At 51.3% G+C, this 16,384-nt stretch overlaps 1 protein-coding gene across 1 annotated transcript; it reads left to right on the plus strand.

The window, feature by feature from the left end:
* Positions 1 to 2,939: 2,939 nt before the first annotated feature.
* On the plus strand, positions 2,940 to 10,476 carry Mrpl23 (mitochondrial ribosomal protein L23). The gene is made up of 5 exons (XM_021168104.2): positions 2,940 to 3,102; positions 4,897 to 5,019; positions 5,965 to 6,047; positions 7,036 to 7,109; positions 10,247 to 10,476. Exons 1-5 carry the CDS (start codon positions 3,086 to 3,088, stop codon positions 10,388 to 10,390), a joined length of 441 nt encoding a protein of 146 aa, XP_021023763.1. The 5' UTR covers positions 2,940 to 3,085; the 3' UTR covers positions 10,391 to 10,476.
* The last annotated feature ends 5,908 nt before the right edge of the window (positions 10,477 to 16,384 follow it).

A 16,384-nucleotide genomic window follows, 5' to 3' on the forward strand; every position in this document is an offset into this window, starting at 1 on the left:
CCATTTTTATTGCATGTACTTATTTATTTTGTATGGAGAGTAGGCACGCCACAGTGCTTATGTGGAGGTCAGAGGTCAACCCTTGGGAGTTGGCTCTCTCCATGTGGGTTCTGGGAATCCAATTCAGGGAGTCAGTTCTCATAGCAAGCGCCTCTACCCACTGAGCTGTCACCAATTTTGACACAAGGTACAAAGGCAACTGAGTGTAAAACGGACTCTTAGAGAAACTTGGCTAGGACAATTGAACACCTAAATACAAGGAAGAAAGAAAGAAAGAAAGAACGAACAGAGCTCATACCCTATACAGCATGTAAAATCTATGTAAAACAAATAACAGCAACACAGAATACAAGAGATTTATTAGTCCCAACACCAAAAGCATATTCTCTAGAACAAATTAACAAACTGGAATTTATTACCATCATCATCATCATCATTAATTTGGTTCTTCAAATAATAACTACAGGGAGACTGAGAAGACAAGCTGGGAACCAAGAAAGAGAATTTCTGCATGGCATGAGATTTGTTAGGTCTGATCCAAGATTAGAAAGTCAACTGCCCGTGGTGGCTCACACCTTTAACCCCAGCACTCAGGAGGTAGAAGCAGGCAGATCTCTGAATTCAAGGCCAGCCTGGTCTCCCAAGTGCTGGGATTACAGGTGTACTCCATAACTCGTGGTTTTTCAAGGGGTGGAGATGTGGCTTGCTCAGATGGGCCACATCTGGGCCAGAATGGGACTCCTGTGTTGGTGTTGGGAGGACCAGGTGTATCCTTAGCCTGAAATCCTCCCCTACACCAACCATTTTGCAGTCCCAAAGTCACCTGACATTCAACCAGAAACTTTCATCCAGAAGGGAACTGAGGGACTCTGGTGGGACAGGCTTGAGGTAGGTAGCTGAAGTGGCAACACTAGTCCCTTTTACAATGTGTCCTAAGATCAGCTGCTCATCACCCACAAGGGACCCTTCACCCTTTGTCTTCCAAGCTGTGAGGACCCCAGCTCCCAGGGCCACTTGGCTTCTCCCTGCTCAGCACCTTCTTCGACTAGGGAGTCTTTTTCTCCCAGAGTTATGTACACCATATGTCACATATAAGGTCACCTCACACTTAAATGCTTTCTTCCCAGGGGGAGTCTCAGAACCACCTAATTTTAGAGCTGGCCAGCAAGATAGCTCAGTTTGGGTAAAGATGCAAGACTCATGAATCTAAATTCAATCTCCCAGTCCTACATGGTCTACCAAGTCTTTTCCCAAGCAGTGGCCAGCTAGGGAACTAACTTTTGGTTACAACCCTGAGCCCATCTTAAATATGGCTAACACCAGTCTTTACTAAGGAAAGGACAACCTTGTACTTTTCTGGTCCTTGTGTTCCTTTTTTTTTTTTTTTTTTTTTGCCTTGGGCCTCTTGGAGGAGGTGTGGGATGGTACTGTAGCGGGCTATGGCAGTCCAGTCAGGCCAAGCAATGGGTGACAGAAGGAGTGGGAGAAAACCCCAGAAGTCTGATCTGGAGAGGAAGAGAGATGCGGCTCAGAACTCAGGCTAGGCTAATATCATCTGCTCCTGGGTCATAACCACATTCATTTTGTAACACTACACAGGAGTGGATATGGGCAGAGATCTGTGCTCACAACTCACCTCTAATTCCTTCATCCTAGGTGACCCCAATGGTCATTTTTATCATTAAATGGGTGACCTAGATGCTTCTCCCAGAGCCACCATTATGGTCTCTTATAATGTGCCTGATATCTCCACCCATGTCTCCTTTCCTGAATCCCCAAACACAACTATGTTGCCGTGGGGTACAGACAGAAACTTAACAAGGACCGAGGGAGCTGGAAAGCAGCAGAGAGAACCTATGGGGAGAGATGGGCCAGGAAGCAGGAGAGAGCAGCAAGACCACCAAGTGGAGACAAGAGCTATGGGCAGGGATCCCTTAGTTAGGACGAAGCTGGAGGGTCTCTGACCTGCAGGGCTGAGGACTTGTGAACAGCAAGGCCTTGGGAGGCTAGTGGCCTCTTGAAGGAGGTGTGGCCAGGGGCTCCTGGGACAGGGAGTATGCAGTGCTGCTGGGCTGCAAATGTGGCTGGGCAGCCAAGAAAGGGAGGGAAGGAGAAAGGAGGGGGGTCCTGGGAGTCTTGCCTGGAAGGGAAAACAACCGAGTCTGGATTGGGAGAGGGGCCGTAGACTTCAGACAAGAGATCCAATCCACCCCACCCTTCCCCATCTCTGCTGCCCAAGGGATTGTTGGCGAGGCTGTGACTTAATTGTTGAGGGGGGCTAGGGTCCTATGTGGGATGGGGCAAGGGTGTAGCCTCTGATGTGCTTATGCGGGAAAGGGGACAAAGAGCTGGCAGAGCCTAGAGAAAGGCTAGGCTGTGGAACACAGGGTGGGGGCTATGTGACCAGGCCTTGGTGAGCCTTATGGGGTGGTTTCGTCCAGTCCAGAAAAAGGGGCGTGGGAACAAAGGTACTGCTGGACCACCTACAGCAAGGGAACAGAAGTAGATTCACAGAGTAGATTGGGGGGGGGTACAAGGTGTATGACTGTGCTTGGTGGGGCCATGCAAAGTTGGGGTGGGGAAACAGGACAGTAGTTGCCCTTTGTAGAATTCACCAGCCAGCAGTGCAGAGATGCGGGACTGCTCATAGCAAAGTGTGGTGCCCTTGTGGGTGGGTAAGCATGTACTATAGGGTGCTTACAGGTTGAAGAGCAGGGAGGTACACTATACATCGAGAGGTATGCAGGATTCTGTGCGGTGCGGGGGTGGGGCAAATGGGTACAGAGTGTACGCCGGCTTTTTGCGGGCCGGGTGACGGGCGGGGCTGTGCACTGTGTTTATGGCTGAGAGGCGGGGTGCACTGTGCCGGGGGCGGTGCGCAAGCAGCTTGCGGTGCAGGGGTGGGAGCGGGGCTTTTCGGGTGCGGGGTTGGGGGTTGGGGTGGGGTTTGCGGGACACCGAAAGTGCGGGGCCCTGCGGTGCAGGGAGAGGGTAGCGCGGCCTCCGGAAGCGAGGGGGCGCTGTGCCAGCGCGGGCCCTGTGCGGGGCGGGTGTCGCTCCTTCCTGACCAGGAGGTGCGGCTGCCATGGCGCGGAATGTGTTGTGAGTAAAGTCGTGACCCGCCGAACGGGCTACGCAGCCCAGGTCGGGTGGGTGCGGGGCCCGGGCCGGAAGCCGGAGGCGCCCGCACGCGGCGGGAAACCCGCCTGGGTCCACGCGGCAGGGCCACCTCGGCTTAGTGTCCTGGCTGTCAATCACAGCCAGCGGCTACGGCCTGCTTTGGCAGACAGCCAGGGCTGAGCCCGGATTGGCCGGTGCCTGCAGGACCCCTGGCCCAGGTCCCCCAAAGTTGCTACATTCACTGGTCTCCACGTGGCCAGCAGTGTTAGCCTCCCACAGTCTGAGCCGGAAACATGTGTTCAGTAAACACGTGACCCACTGTTTGGGTGGCCCTAGGTAGAGCATTAATGCGGTTTTGAGAGTTCTCGTGGAAGCAGAATTGGGGGGACCCTGCAATCAGAAGGGGTGAGGGCTGGTACCCTGGTGGTCAACCTTGTGATTTCTTTCCGCAGACTGGCTGGGAGACCAGGGACCTCAGAACCAGGCCAATGTGAGACAGGGCCAGTCTAGTTCAGCTTTTGGGCTCACCCCCTGGCTTTGCAGGGAGCTGGTTGGACCCATGCGTGAATGAGTGATAGGTGGGTGGGGGTAGAGTGAGGCCAGGGATGAGACCTGAGCTTTGAGGGGGACAATTTAACAGCCTACCAGTCGGGAACCAGGCTCCCAGTGAGAAGAGAGAGCCAAGAGTTCCATTTGAGATATGCTGTTTGGGGCTGCTCATGAAAAAAAAAAATAATAGTAGAAAAGAAGTTAAGGGAACCCTAAAAGGCCAGACCTCTAATTTGACCATTAGGTAGGCTCTTGAGCCATTGAGTTTGGCAAACATTTAGCGATGGGGCCTGCTTCTGAGGCGCCCACCATGCTACCCTGGGAGTCATCTGAAACTCAGGTACCTGCTTCTCAGCCCTGAAACTTCCCTGGTGCCCTCAGCTTGCTGCTTTCAGTGTGGTGCTCCCTAGACTTAGAGGTCTGGCCCACATGCCACACCTCGGTTATCAGCGTGACCCTAGGGTGATCCTGTGTACCCACTCTCCACCTGGGGACCATGAACTATGAATCTCTAGTAATCCCAGTCCTTGAGTTTCTCCTGTCCTCCTCCATGTCTGCTCAGGTGGGCATGGAGGCGAGCAGGACCACCAGGCAGAGATCCTGCTTTCTCTACAGGCCTGATAATGGTGGAAACTGGCTACTCCACCAAATCCTGCTTGTTTAGATCGTTTTAGGCGTCCAGTGAGGCGCTGCTAGCTCGGAGCCATGTTGGAAACACTGTCTTCTCTAGCCCTAGGCCTGTTTTCCTCCCTCTCAAGGAACTTCTGTGGGCCGGGGGAGGGGGGTTTCCGGGATGGCCACTCCCCAGAAGCAGGAGTTAGCAGCAGGCCTTTGGAAGAGGTGGTATCTGCAAGCTGAGTACCACCACTGCCCTGTTTATGAGGTCCTTCCTTCCTTGTTCTTACAGTTTTACAAGCTGGGACCATTATTCTGCTCCCATACCATAGCTATGAGCCTTAGTTCCTGTTTTTGTTTCTTTCTTTCTCTCTTTTAGCTGTCCTTTTGACCTTTCTATAGGAAGGCTGTAGTTTCAGTAACCTTGGAACCCAGTAGGGAGGCCAAGGATTAGGCTGGGAAGCTGCTTGTCCCCCTACTAATGAAACCATACAGTAGGGACAGGTCCTATGTGTAACTGCCCTACCCTGCCTCGATTCTGCTGATGTGAGTGGACACATGAGCCTGCAGCACTGTGTGTATAACCTCAATCCCCTGATTTCTCCTGAGCAGGTACCCCCTTTACCAACTGGGTGGCCCCCAGCTCCGTGTATTTCGAACTAACTTCTTCATTCAGCTGGTGCGGCCTGGTACTGCACAGCCTGAAGATACCGTGCAGTTCCGGATCCCCATGGAGTAAGTGAGGCCCAAAGGAGTTCAGGGGCTGGGGAGTGGCCTTCAGGATGTGGGTCCTGTCCTGTTTTTTAGCTTAGCTCCCCAGGGCCAGGCTTTTCCTGTGGTGGAAAGACCTGGGGCCACTTTGCTTGCTCAGCGGATGGTGTGGAGGGGCCTGGTGTTTGCAGAGCTTCAGGCAGCCAAAGAGTAAGCATGCTCTTGGCTGGCTTCCTGGCTCGCCCTCCACCTGGGGAAAGCTTAACAGAAAGCCTGAGATTTGTTGAATTCTTGCCTCCATCCTTTTCCCAGGAAAGGAGTCCCCGGAGGCTGGGTTGGAGCATGCTGAGATTTGCAGAGCTTCTAGAATGTGAGCTCTGAGTTCCTTACCTCATTCTACACAGTTCCATGTGCCCCCTTTTAAGGAAGGTTCAGTGCAACCCAACTGCTTGTACTGCTCTGAGCCCTAAAATCCACAGGGACCAGCTCAGCAGGGGCAGGGGGCAGGAGCAGATCCCTGGAGAAGCTGGGTTAGGGTCTCTTTGGCTTTCCAGGTATACACAGGAGCTTATGGTAGCCAGGGTTGTACTGAAAGCCACCATGGGCTTTGTCCCCCAAGTCCTAGAGGCCCCTCTGGCAGCACGTGTCTCATAGACCCTAGGGGCAAGTCTTTAGTTACAGATAGGAGCCCAGCCTGGCGACAGGCCTGATATCTTACATTTGATCAGGGTGAGCCCACCTGGCTCCAGGTGATGGTCAAGGATCCAGGTGGAGAGGACCAAGTAAACAACTCTGATGAAATCCCACCCTCATTACTCTTAGCTCATCCTTTTGTCTGGAGGGGACAACACTGGAGCCAGCCTCACCTGGCCACAGCTGCTCCTTGGACTTTCACCCTTATCCCTGGGTAGGATATCTGTCTCTTTATCTAGGCTTAGCTCAAACTTGTTTGCTTTCTGTCTCATCCAGGATGACCAGGGTGGACCTTCGGAATTACCTTGAGCAGATTTACAATGTCCCCGTGGCTGCCGTGCGCACACGGGTGCAGCATGGTGGGTACCTGTGTTGGTGGCTTGCCACCAGGCTATAGTCCCTTGACTACTTCATGTTGTCTTCAGACTCTCCATGAGGGGAAGCAAAGGCCTTGAGGGGCTTGGGTGCCTTGCCTTGCCAGAGGGTGCCAGCCTCTTTCTATGTAGCTCATTGAAGGTCCCCAACACTTTTAGCTGTGACCCTGAAATGTCCTCTGTTCCTTAGAACCACTTCCTTAGCCTGGCCTGGTCTCTAGTAGGCCTCCACAGTCTCCTCCTGTAGTAGATCCTAAAGTAGCCTATCAGTGGCAGATTGATTAGTGCCCAAGGCTGGCTAGTAGTGCTACCCTCTCAGAAATGCCCTTCCTACCGGGCGTGGTGGAGCACGCCTTTAATCCCAGCACTTGGGAGGCAGAGGCAGGCANATTTCTGAGTTCGAGGCCAGCCTGGTCTACAGAGTGAGTTCCAGGACAGCCAGGGCTACACAGAGAAACCCTGTCTCGAAAAAACAAAACAAAACAACAACAACAAAAGAAATGCCCTTCCTAGAGAATCTCCATTTCACCAGAGAGCAAAGACATTCCTTTTGTAGCCCGGCGTGGTGGAGCACGCCTTTAATCCCAGCACAAAAAAACAAAAACAAAACAAAACAAAAAAAGAAATTCCTTTTGTTCTTTTAAACTCTTTTGTTGTTATTTCTATTCTCAAAAACATTTTTTATTTTTTTTGTCATTGACCAGGCTGGCCTTTAACTCAGAGATCTGCCTGCCTCTGCCACCTGAGTGTGAGCCACCACCAGCCAGCTCAAAGACTATTTTTACTGAAACAGAGAAACTGGGATGTTTGTCTGAGACCCCCCCCTCTGGTGTTCAGCCTGCCTTTTGAAACTCCCCCTCCCCGCTCCACCTCCAGATGATATCCTGTGCCTTACTAGAAAATGGTTTCTAGATTGTGGGACTCATCAGGGGCCAGAAGTTAAGGCAGGGTCTGGTCTGCTGTCCCCTCACAGGCTCCAACAGGAGGAGGGATCACAAGAATGTGAGGATCAAGAAACCAGACTACAAAGTGGCCTACGTGCAGCTGGTGAGTGAGACCGGCTGACCTGCCGCCTCTGTTCCTGCTCACTGTCTCATCTGTGCCCTGGGGCTGTTTGTGCAATTCCCTCTACCTTACCAGAGCCCAGACCTGGAGATCGGGGGCAGGAGGAGCCCAGGTCCTAGTGCACCTCCGCAGATCATCTCTGTAGTCCTCAGTAAATCCATTCCTTATTTTGTGCTACAAGCCCATGCCTTAGTTACATGTGTTTGGAGGAAACAGAAATCAGAGGGTGAAAGTGAAAAGCCACAGCTCTGTGAGGATACCTTGCCTGGTACAGAGTTTATGTTCCCCTAGAAGCCCAGTGCTGTGAAAAGGTAGAGACATCTGGGGTATAGGGACCCTACACATTCTTCTGTTAGTCAGCCATGACAGTGATTCTGTGAGTGTAGGCACCAAAGTCCCTTCAACCTCATCCTTGCCTGGGGTCCTGGGAGCAGACTCCTAGCCTCGGCCTTGACTCACAAGACACAGACTTGCTGGGAAAGAGCCACATTTTCAAGCTTGCTCTCTTAGAGCCTCTGTCCTTTTGAGACCAAATCTTAACCTACAAAGTATCCTTTGGTCTCAGTCTCTGGACAGAATCCCCTTTGACCCCCGGGAATCTCTCAAGGAAGACTCGGCAGGGTCCATTAACTGGCCCCCCACTGTTTGAACCCCACAGGGGGGCTTCCTCCAATTTCTCCAGTTTCAGTGTAAACAGCTCTCCAAGGAGCCCCAGCCTCCACAGCAGGCCGCTAGATGGCAGTCTCGTGCTATTGAGAATGGGCCCCTCCCACCCTCCCGTGCTGCATGGCTGTTTGTTCAAAGACCCTGTAAGGGAGGGAAGGCAGCTTTGCTGGAAAAAGAGCTACAGTTGTTCTAAACAGGGCCTAATATTTGCTGTGCATAAAATCAGCCCATGCAGGTGGGAAAGGAAGGCCTGGACCCTCTGAAGGCTTGTGTGTGTGTTTGTGAGCTAGGTGTTGAATCCACCCATCTGTCTCTGTCATGGCCTGTGGGGCCACATCCATATGCTGGCATTTGCCACAAGTCACTTCAGAGACAGCTATGGTTACAAGTGGCTTTTGAGACATCTGAGCCCCTACATTCCCCTCCTCTTCCCCACCACACTCATGAAAGCTGGACTCAGTAGTTCTTACATCTGGCAGCTGCAGCTGCCACCAGCCATGTCCACCTTCCTCTGTGAAATTGTGATAAATGGAGGGGCCTGTTGTGCCCCCACTAGGCGAGACTTCTCAACCAGAGTTAAAATTTGTAACACACCCCCTTCCCGGCTCCAGCCTAGAAATGGTTCGTGTTTGGAACTTCCTGGTTGTATCTGCAAAGGCTGTCTTTGTCTTCTTCGTATGTCTTTTTAGGGGTGGGGGGGCTTCTGGCTTCTGGTAACGGCACTGTGAGGTTCAGGAAGGGGCAACTAGGGGAGGGGGGGGGAGAGAAAGCTCATTGTGAGTGTGGCAGGGGAAAGGCAGGTCCCACGTGGTGGGCGACCACATTTTTCTTCCGAGAACCTGATAAACATCTTTTTGGTCTGGTGGGGAGGGAGCCTTAGCAAGCTCTCAGTCCCCACACAACAAAAAGAGCATTGACCATGTTTACACAGAACGGTGTTTGACTGAGTGCTGCACACAGGCTATGAGCCCTAGGCTCCAGAGTAAATGCTGCGGGCAGGCACAGTCCAGCCCAACAATGGCCCATAGGGCCCCTAGGATTACTGGAGTCAGGACTGGCTTCTCCACTTTTCCCCTGGCCTTTTTTCCTTTCCTACCTTGGGCCCCTCAAAACTGGCTCTCCCTCCTTAGAGGGTGGGTGGCTACATTTTTTTCTAAAGTATGAAGCAATTATCTCTTAGCGATAGTCTTCATATTGGTACCCATAGGTGGTGATGCGGGTCCCTCACATCTGCTCTTTCGAAATCCCCCGCTAGCCTCTTGCATAGGCTGTCTTTATCTCTGGACCTTAAACTGTTGTTTAGGACTTCATCTGCCATCAAAGCCAGCAGTCAATTCTGGATGGGCCGTCAGCTCTGCTTATAGGCTGCTGCCTCCCCCATTTTACTTTTGAAACATGGTCTCCAGTAGCACTGGCTGTCTTTGAACTCCTTGTGTAGCTAAGGATGACTTTCAGTTTTTGATCCTTGTGCCTCCTCCTCCCTTCTCTATGCTAGGATTACAGGCATGAACAACACCAAAGTCTTATGTGGTACTGGAGATCAAACCCAGGGCCTTGTGGGTGCTAGGCAAGAACTCTACCAACTAAGCCCAGCCCCAAAATGTCCATCTCTGATAGAACTTACTAAGTTCCCAGTTTCAGAATTCCCTATTTGTCCACCTCTGAGACAAGGAGGAATGGCAGGAGGGGGTCTCTGTCTCCAGGTTGGCTCTTTTGTGCCCCTTCCATTTTACACCTCTTATCTTGGAGACATTAGTAGGGGCTGCAAGTGAGCTTCCTAGCCCTGAGAGCTTTGCAGAAATGGCTTCTTTCTCCCTTCTAGGGCCTTCACTGGTTCTGGCCCATGTGCTTGGGGCCCCAGGCTGGGACTCAGCCATGCTGACACACTGAACTTGTAGTGAAAGACGTAAAAGCAGTTAATTTGCAAAGCCGGGCTTGATTTATAGACTGCTGCGTATGTAGGTTTCTGTGTACGTTGTGTGCATTTTATTTGCCAAGTTTGGAGCCTGGAGGAGGGCGGCCTTTAATGTGGCTGAAGGCCTTTAGATATTTTGGATGGAAAAAGTTTTAGCATGGCACCAGACGTCATTTGTGTCCTGTTTTTCTGCTCCTAGTTCCTGCCCCCAGTTCCACCGGCAGCCGCCTGGTGAATGGGCCTTTGGTGGACTGCTTTTAATGAGCCCTGGGTTGGTGCAGACCCCTGTAAAGAGATAATGTCCATGAAAAGGTCCATTGTCCTGGTAATAGCCTGCTGCTGATAGATAAAGGTTGGAGGGCTGGCCTGCAAGGTGTTTGTTTTCCCAGCAGGAACCCTGCCTAGAGACACTGGCGGCTCATCATCCTGTTGTCTGTCATCCAGAGTCCAGGATCATTAGCAGTCCAGCCATGAGTCCCTGGGTGTGATAGGAAGGCTAGCCTGTGGCTCTCAATTAAGCCCCTGTTTCTTTCCCCAGGCCCATGGGCAGACCTTCACTTTCCCAGATCTTTTTCCAGAGAAGGACCCCAGTTCTCCAGAACCTCTGGAAGAGGAGCTACCCCAGCAGAGGCAAAGCAGCGACCCGCGGTGCCCTGGTATCCCTTCCTGGTTTGGCCTATGACCTATGACAGCAGGGTCTGGACCACAGACCCTAGTGAGCACAGTGGTTCTGACAAGCCCAAATAAAAATTCTTTGTGGAGAAAGAACTGGTGGACACTTTGCCTTTTGTAGTGGATTATACATCTGGGTCCCTGACACATGTGGTTCAGTAGCCCTGACAGTGGGTAGAACTTGAGGTGGTTCAGCATTCTGGGGTGCAGAGACAGCAGTGTGAACATCTATACTTGACAGCTCAGGATGGCTCTGTGGGAGCAGAGGTCCACTGCTAGGCAAACATGTGAGCCCCAGGAAACAGTTGCAGATTGCAGTCCTCATTCAGGGTTGGGGGATAGGCTGGGAGGGAATTGCCTGTCCAGACAGGTTTTAGTGTGTGTGATACAATGGCAGGAAGGACGTGGAAGGGCAGGAGGGAGATCAGAGACAGATCTGCAGGCTCCAGGGACTCTGACATTGCAGGGAGATAGCCAGGCCACGGTGACCAGAGGCTATGGGTGATGAGACATGAAAGAGCCCCTTGGAGACAGTATGACTCTCAGGACGGAGGTTCTCAAGAGATAACAAGGAACAGAAGGCCATCAGGATTGATGGCTAGATAAAGGCACTTCCCTTTGAGCCCAGGGGCCCTGAGTTTAATCCCCAGAAGTCACGTAAAGTGGATGGACAGAGCAAACTTCACAAAACTGTCCTCTGATTTCCACACACATTCACAGCACACATACCAAGAGCATGGCCATCACGCATATGCAGGTCATTTTTAAGAGTTTAAAGGCGCCAAGTCATGTGCCTTTAGCTGCGCTGACTAGAATCATGAAGGCGTGTGCCTATCGTTTTTTTCAGCATTGATGTCTGAGTCTGTGTGCGGTGGTGGTGTTGGTTTAGATTTGGTTTTTTGAGACACGGTTTCTCTGTGGAGCCCTGGCTGACATGGAACTCGCTTTGTAGACCATTTTGGCCTCATGCTCAGAGATCTGCCTGTCTCTGCCCCGAGTGCTAAGATTAAAGGAAGGTGTGTGTCACTATTCATGGCCTGAGTTTGTGTTTGGGACTGTGACAAGGCGTTGGTGTGTCTGCCATTTTACTGACTGACTGGGTCTGTCAGTGAATTCTCTCTGCCTGTGTTCCTTGTTAGTGGGTCACTATGCCTGGGAGGATGACTGTGTCTCAGAGTTGTATGTATGATCTGTGACTGATTTTGTTTGTTCTTGTAATGTGTATGTTTTGTTGGTTTTTAGTTTCTCTTTGTAGTCCTGGCTGTCCTCAAACTTGCTCTGTAGTCCAGGCTGGCCTCAAACTCACAGAGATCTGCCTCTGCCTCTAGAGTGCTAGGATCAAAGGTGTGTACCACACCCAGCTGAGATTGTGACTATGTTTTTAATGCATCTGTCTCAGTGTGTGTCTGAGTGTGTGTTGCCTAACTGCCACAATATGTAGATTATGACAATGTATGTGTCCGAGTGTAGCTGTTTTAGTTTGTGTGTCTGAGTATATGACTGTCATTGTGTGTCTCGGTGTGTATGTGTCTGTGTGTTGGTGTGTGTGTGTCTGACTGTTGTCAGTGTGCATGAGTATGAGACTGTGCCAGTTGTGTATGTGTGTCTATGATATGTGACTTTGACTATGTGTGTGAGTCTAAAACTATGTCAAACTGTAAATTGCATGTCTCAGTGTGTCTGTGACTATTTGAGTTTGTGTGTCTGAGTATGTGACTATGTATATATGTATGTCTGTGATCGTCTTGAGTATGTGTTTTTGTGTGTTAATCTGAATGTCTATAACTGTGTGTCACTGTGTGTCTGAGTATATCTGTAACTGTCTCTGTGTCTGAGTGTGTGTGTGTGTGTGTGTATGTGACTGTCTCTGTGTGTGTCTGTGTGTAATTGTGTCTCAGTGTATGTCTTTTAAGTGTGTGGTTGTGATTATGGCTGTCCCAGTGTTTCTGATTATGAGTGTGTCTCAGTGTGAAATTTGATTCTAAGGAGGAAATTTGCTTAGAGATTTGGGGAGCAGTAATGGTATCATCAGAGTGCTGTGGACTAGCCCAGCTTTACCACTCGTGCCTACGTGGCATCTTGCCCCTGTCTCTGCGTGCCTGACTGCCTGGATTTGGAATTCTTGCTCTGCGACATAGCTCTGCTGTGGGCTGTGGGTTCTGAGCAGGGCCTGGGGCCCCCTGAGACGGAGTCAGTGCTCTCAGCCCCACCCCCACTGGAGTGCACGGGCGGGCGGGCGGGCGGGCGGGCGGCGGGAGAAGGGGGGTATGCTGGCTGAGGCTGAAGGCCAGCAAAAGCACCCTTCAAGTGTTGATTTAGAGGATGGGAAGGTCAGGAAGTGGGCAGGAGAACTGTATTTTCCTTAGAGAAATAATTCATGGGGCCCCCCGGGCATGGACGACCCTCACTGTTGGGGGAGGAGGAATCCCATCTTTCACGCTGCCTGCACAAGGAACTCTTTGCAACCTCCACAGGGGTGCAGGCAGACTTGGGGGCCAAGGTCACCCTTTATCATGTCCTGCTGGCTTCCACAGTCCCCCACCAGCTTTGGCCTTGTCACACACAGACACACACACACACACACACACACACACACACACCACCAGAGCCCTCACAGGCCCAGGCTACATCCCGCTCTTTTAGCCAGGGGAGGAGGAAGGGGCCTCTAGCTGCTGGTGACTGCTTCCTGATACCCAGGAGGCTACCTGGATAGGGAAGCTAGGAGGATCCTGGGTGCAGTAGTCCCTTCAGTGTAGAACCAAGTCACCTACAATAAGGCAGCCTAAGCGGGCAGATGACCATAGACATGGAAACAGGGTCAGTTGCCTCCTTGTTACCAGCCCCCTTTGTATATATAAGCCCACCAACTCCAGAGGAGCTGCATTAGGGCAAAGCCTCAAGGGGGGACCTTCTGTACTCAGCCCCAAAGAGTGTGTTCACAATAGGGCAATAGAGGGTGGGGGTAGGCTATTATAATAGTCTCATGTGCAAGTACACACACACACACACACACACACACACACCCTCATGAACCATAATCCACTTTTGATCCCAGTCTGGCTGGTAGAACTTGAGATTGCCTGCCCCTGTGACTCAAGGGGTCCTGAGATTTCCATATCTTTCTCGGGTTTTTATGTGCCTTGTTGGCCCCTCTGGGCTGGTGAGACTTATCTTCAAGAAGTGCTTCTTGCTTGGATGGTCAAAACTGGCAGAAAAGCCCAGTCTTGCTCACCACACCACAGCTGTGGACTGAGGAGAAGTCCATAGGTTATGGCGTGGGATAAGGTGCGCTAGAAGTCAGGACATGGGGCCTGTCTGAGGTTGCCTATAGCCCCAAACACAAACTGTTTTCTGGGGGGAGCAGGCTGGGTATCCCCTCCACCTCACAGACCTTTCCCATCTGAAGCATAAGGGCTGGCTTCTCTGTGACTCAGTGTCCCTTTCTTTTAAATAACCCTCAAAAGAAGGGTACACACACACATGCCCCCACCCTGTGATTCTAAGTTACGTCAGCTGAATGTGAGGGCAGGGGACCACAGAGACAACTGAGAACCTTAGAATGTGGACTGTCTTTCCAGCAGGTTAGCACAGAGGATGTGCATAGGAGACTGGGGCTCTGAGGGTTGGTGAGAGGACCATCCCTTCATTTTGTTACCCTGGGTAGGAGAGAGCTGGTCTTGAGACATTAGTGTCTGCCTTTTATTTTAAATTACATTGATTGGGCTAGAGAAATGGCTCAGTGGTTAAGAGCACACACCGGGTTTGGTTCCCAGCACCCACCATCGGACTGCTCACAATAGCATACAGCTCCAGGGTGATCCAAGGCTTCCGAGCAATGTAAGGATTCACTTATGTGTACCTACCCCCACCCCCACCCCCCAGATGCACACAGACACCTAATTAAAAGTCTTTAAAATAAAGTAAAATTGCATTGACATATTTATTACGTGTGAAGGGGTGTGGAAATCAGAGGACAAGTTTCAGGGCTCCATTTTCTACTTCCAGGGCATCAAACTGAGTTCATCAGGTGTGGTGGCCGGTGGCTTTACCTGCTGAACATTCTCCCCCAACCCCATCATGCCTGCCCTTTAAACAGTTTTACAGAGGTACGGGTTCTACCCTGTGCAGACTGTTCTTCAGTGTGTGAACCAGTGGCTTCCATGGTGTTGCCAGAGTTATGTGCATTTTTACAAACTCTCACTTTTGGCTGTGCACCGCCCCCACTCCTTACCCCTCTCAGTCACAGGCACCCACATCTTACCTCCTCCCTCCTTATGGATGTGGTAACTCTAGGGACATCACATGAGTGATATTACAGAAGATCTGTCTTTCCTATCTTCAAACAGTACCCTCAAGATCCATCCAAGGCAGAGGGTAGAATTTTCTTCCTTTTCAGGACTGAGTAATATTCCGTGGCATGGGTGGACTGTTTTATTCATATGTCAGGGGGCTTGGGAATTATAGCTACCATCTGGATCTCAGGACTGATGCTGTTATTCAGATTGGTTATGTGGATATATGCTTTTGTTTCTGCTGAGGGGACTGTGCATTCTTGGCCCCTAAGGACCAATGTGCCATGGTCAAGGATGCTGGCTGTCCTTTGAGCAGGGCACCTTCCCTGAACCCTCTTTGTCTCCAGGTTTGTGCCCATTTTCCCAGATGTTGCTCCAATTGTGGCCTTCTCCAGCTTCACTCTCAGCTCAAGCCTCAGGAGGTGGCAGGATTCCTGTAAGATTGCAGAGGCAGCAGATGGGTACATGGGTCCGTATCTCCACTCTGCAACCAGCTGTGAAGAATGACTCTGGGCCTAGAGAAATGGCTCAGTGGGTATGAGGTACTTGCTATGCAAACACGAGGCCTTGAATTAGCTCCCTAGAATCCCTGTAGAAAGGCAGGCATGGTAGAACATGCTCGTATTCGTGGTGCCGAGGAAGTAGGATCCCTGGGGCCCTGCTGGCCTGGCCAGTTAAATTAGTAGGAGAGCCCCTAGGTCCCAGTGAAAAACACACAAAAAAAATGCTGGACGTCTCTCTCCTGAGGAATGACGCTTGGGGTTGACCTCTGCCCTCCACACACATGTACAGACAGGGACTCACACAAAGAATTGTTCTCCTCTACTGCCCCTACACATCCCAGTGTTCAGGACTCTTGATATAGCCTTTCTTTGATGGTGGGTGGGGAGTATCATTTCCCCTTTGACACTTTTGCCCCTGTTCCTCCTTCAGTTGTATAGTTTCCAGAGACAAAGGGAGAAAGGCCTCCACAGGGACCTTACTCGTTTCCCACTAACTCAGCTCTGCACAAGTGAGGCTACTAAGGGACCTATAGACCCTCATTTCACCCAGCTTCAGAGGAACACCACCTCCAGCCCTTCCCACGAGGAACCTGCTTAGTGTCTGCCTCGATCACCTCATCTGAGCTCACCCAGCAGCACCAATCTCCCAAATGGCTTCATTATTTCTTGGTAAATAAGGTTTTTCTGTTGCTGCCACATCTGGCTTTGATTGGCTCCAGCCTCTGAGGGTTCTGCCGTTATGGCCGATGAAGGAAGCTGCCCTGGTGCCTCACTCCTCCCTGCTCCAGACCAGTCAGTCCCTGCCCGAGTTTTTACCATACATCTGCAACTCCATATTTCATCAGATGGCTTGGCCTGGTGGGCCACATGCTGAAGTAGGATTCTGCCTTTGTATGGTTGGGGCCCTGAAGGTTCACCTTGATCTACACTGTACTCTTCCCCACCCTGTCATGCCTTCAGAAGTGTCCCTATCCTTAGATCTATGCCACCACACCACCTTCCCTTTCAGAGAGGAATAAGATGTTGGAAATGTCTATAGCTTCCACACACAAGTCATGGTGTGAGCTGAGGTGGGGCCACTGCCTGCCTATACTGGGGTTGTGTGTGTGCTCACTGCTGGCCACAGCAGATACTTCTACAAGGATGAAGGTTCTTGGGCAGAGGCTGGGAGGGTGGTGAACCTGCTATAGCTAGCTGTAATGCTCACTC

This window comes from Mus caroli, chromosome 7 (assembly GCF_900094665.2).
Source record: "Mus caroli chromosome 7, CAROLI_EIJ_v1.1, whole genome shotgun sequence".
Classification (NCBI taxonomy): domain Eukaryota; kingdom Metazoa; phylum Chordata; class Mammalia; order Rodentia; family Muridae; genus Mus; species Mus caroli.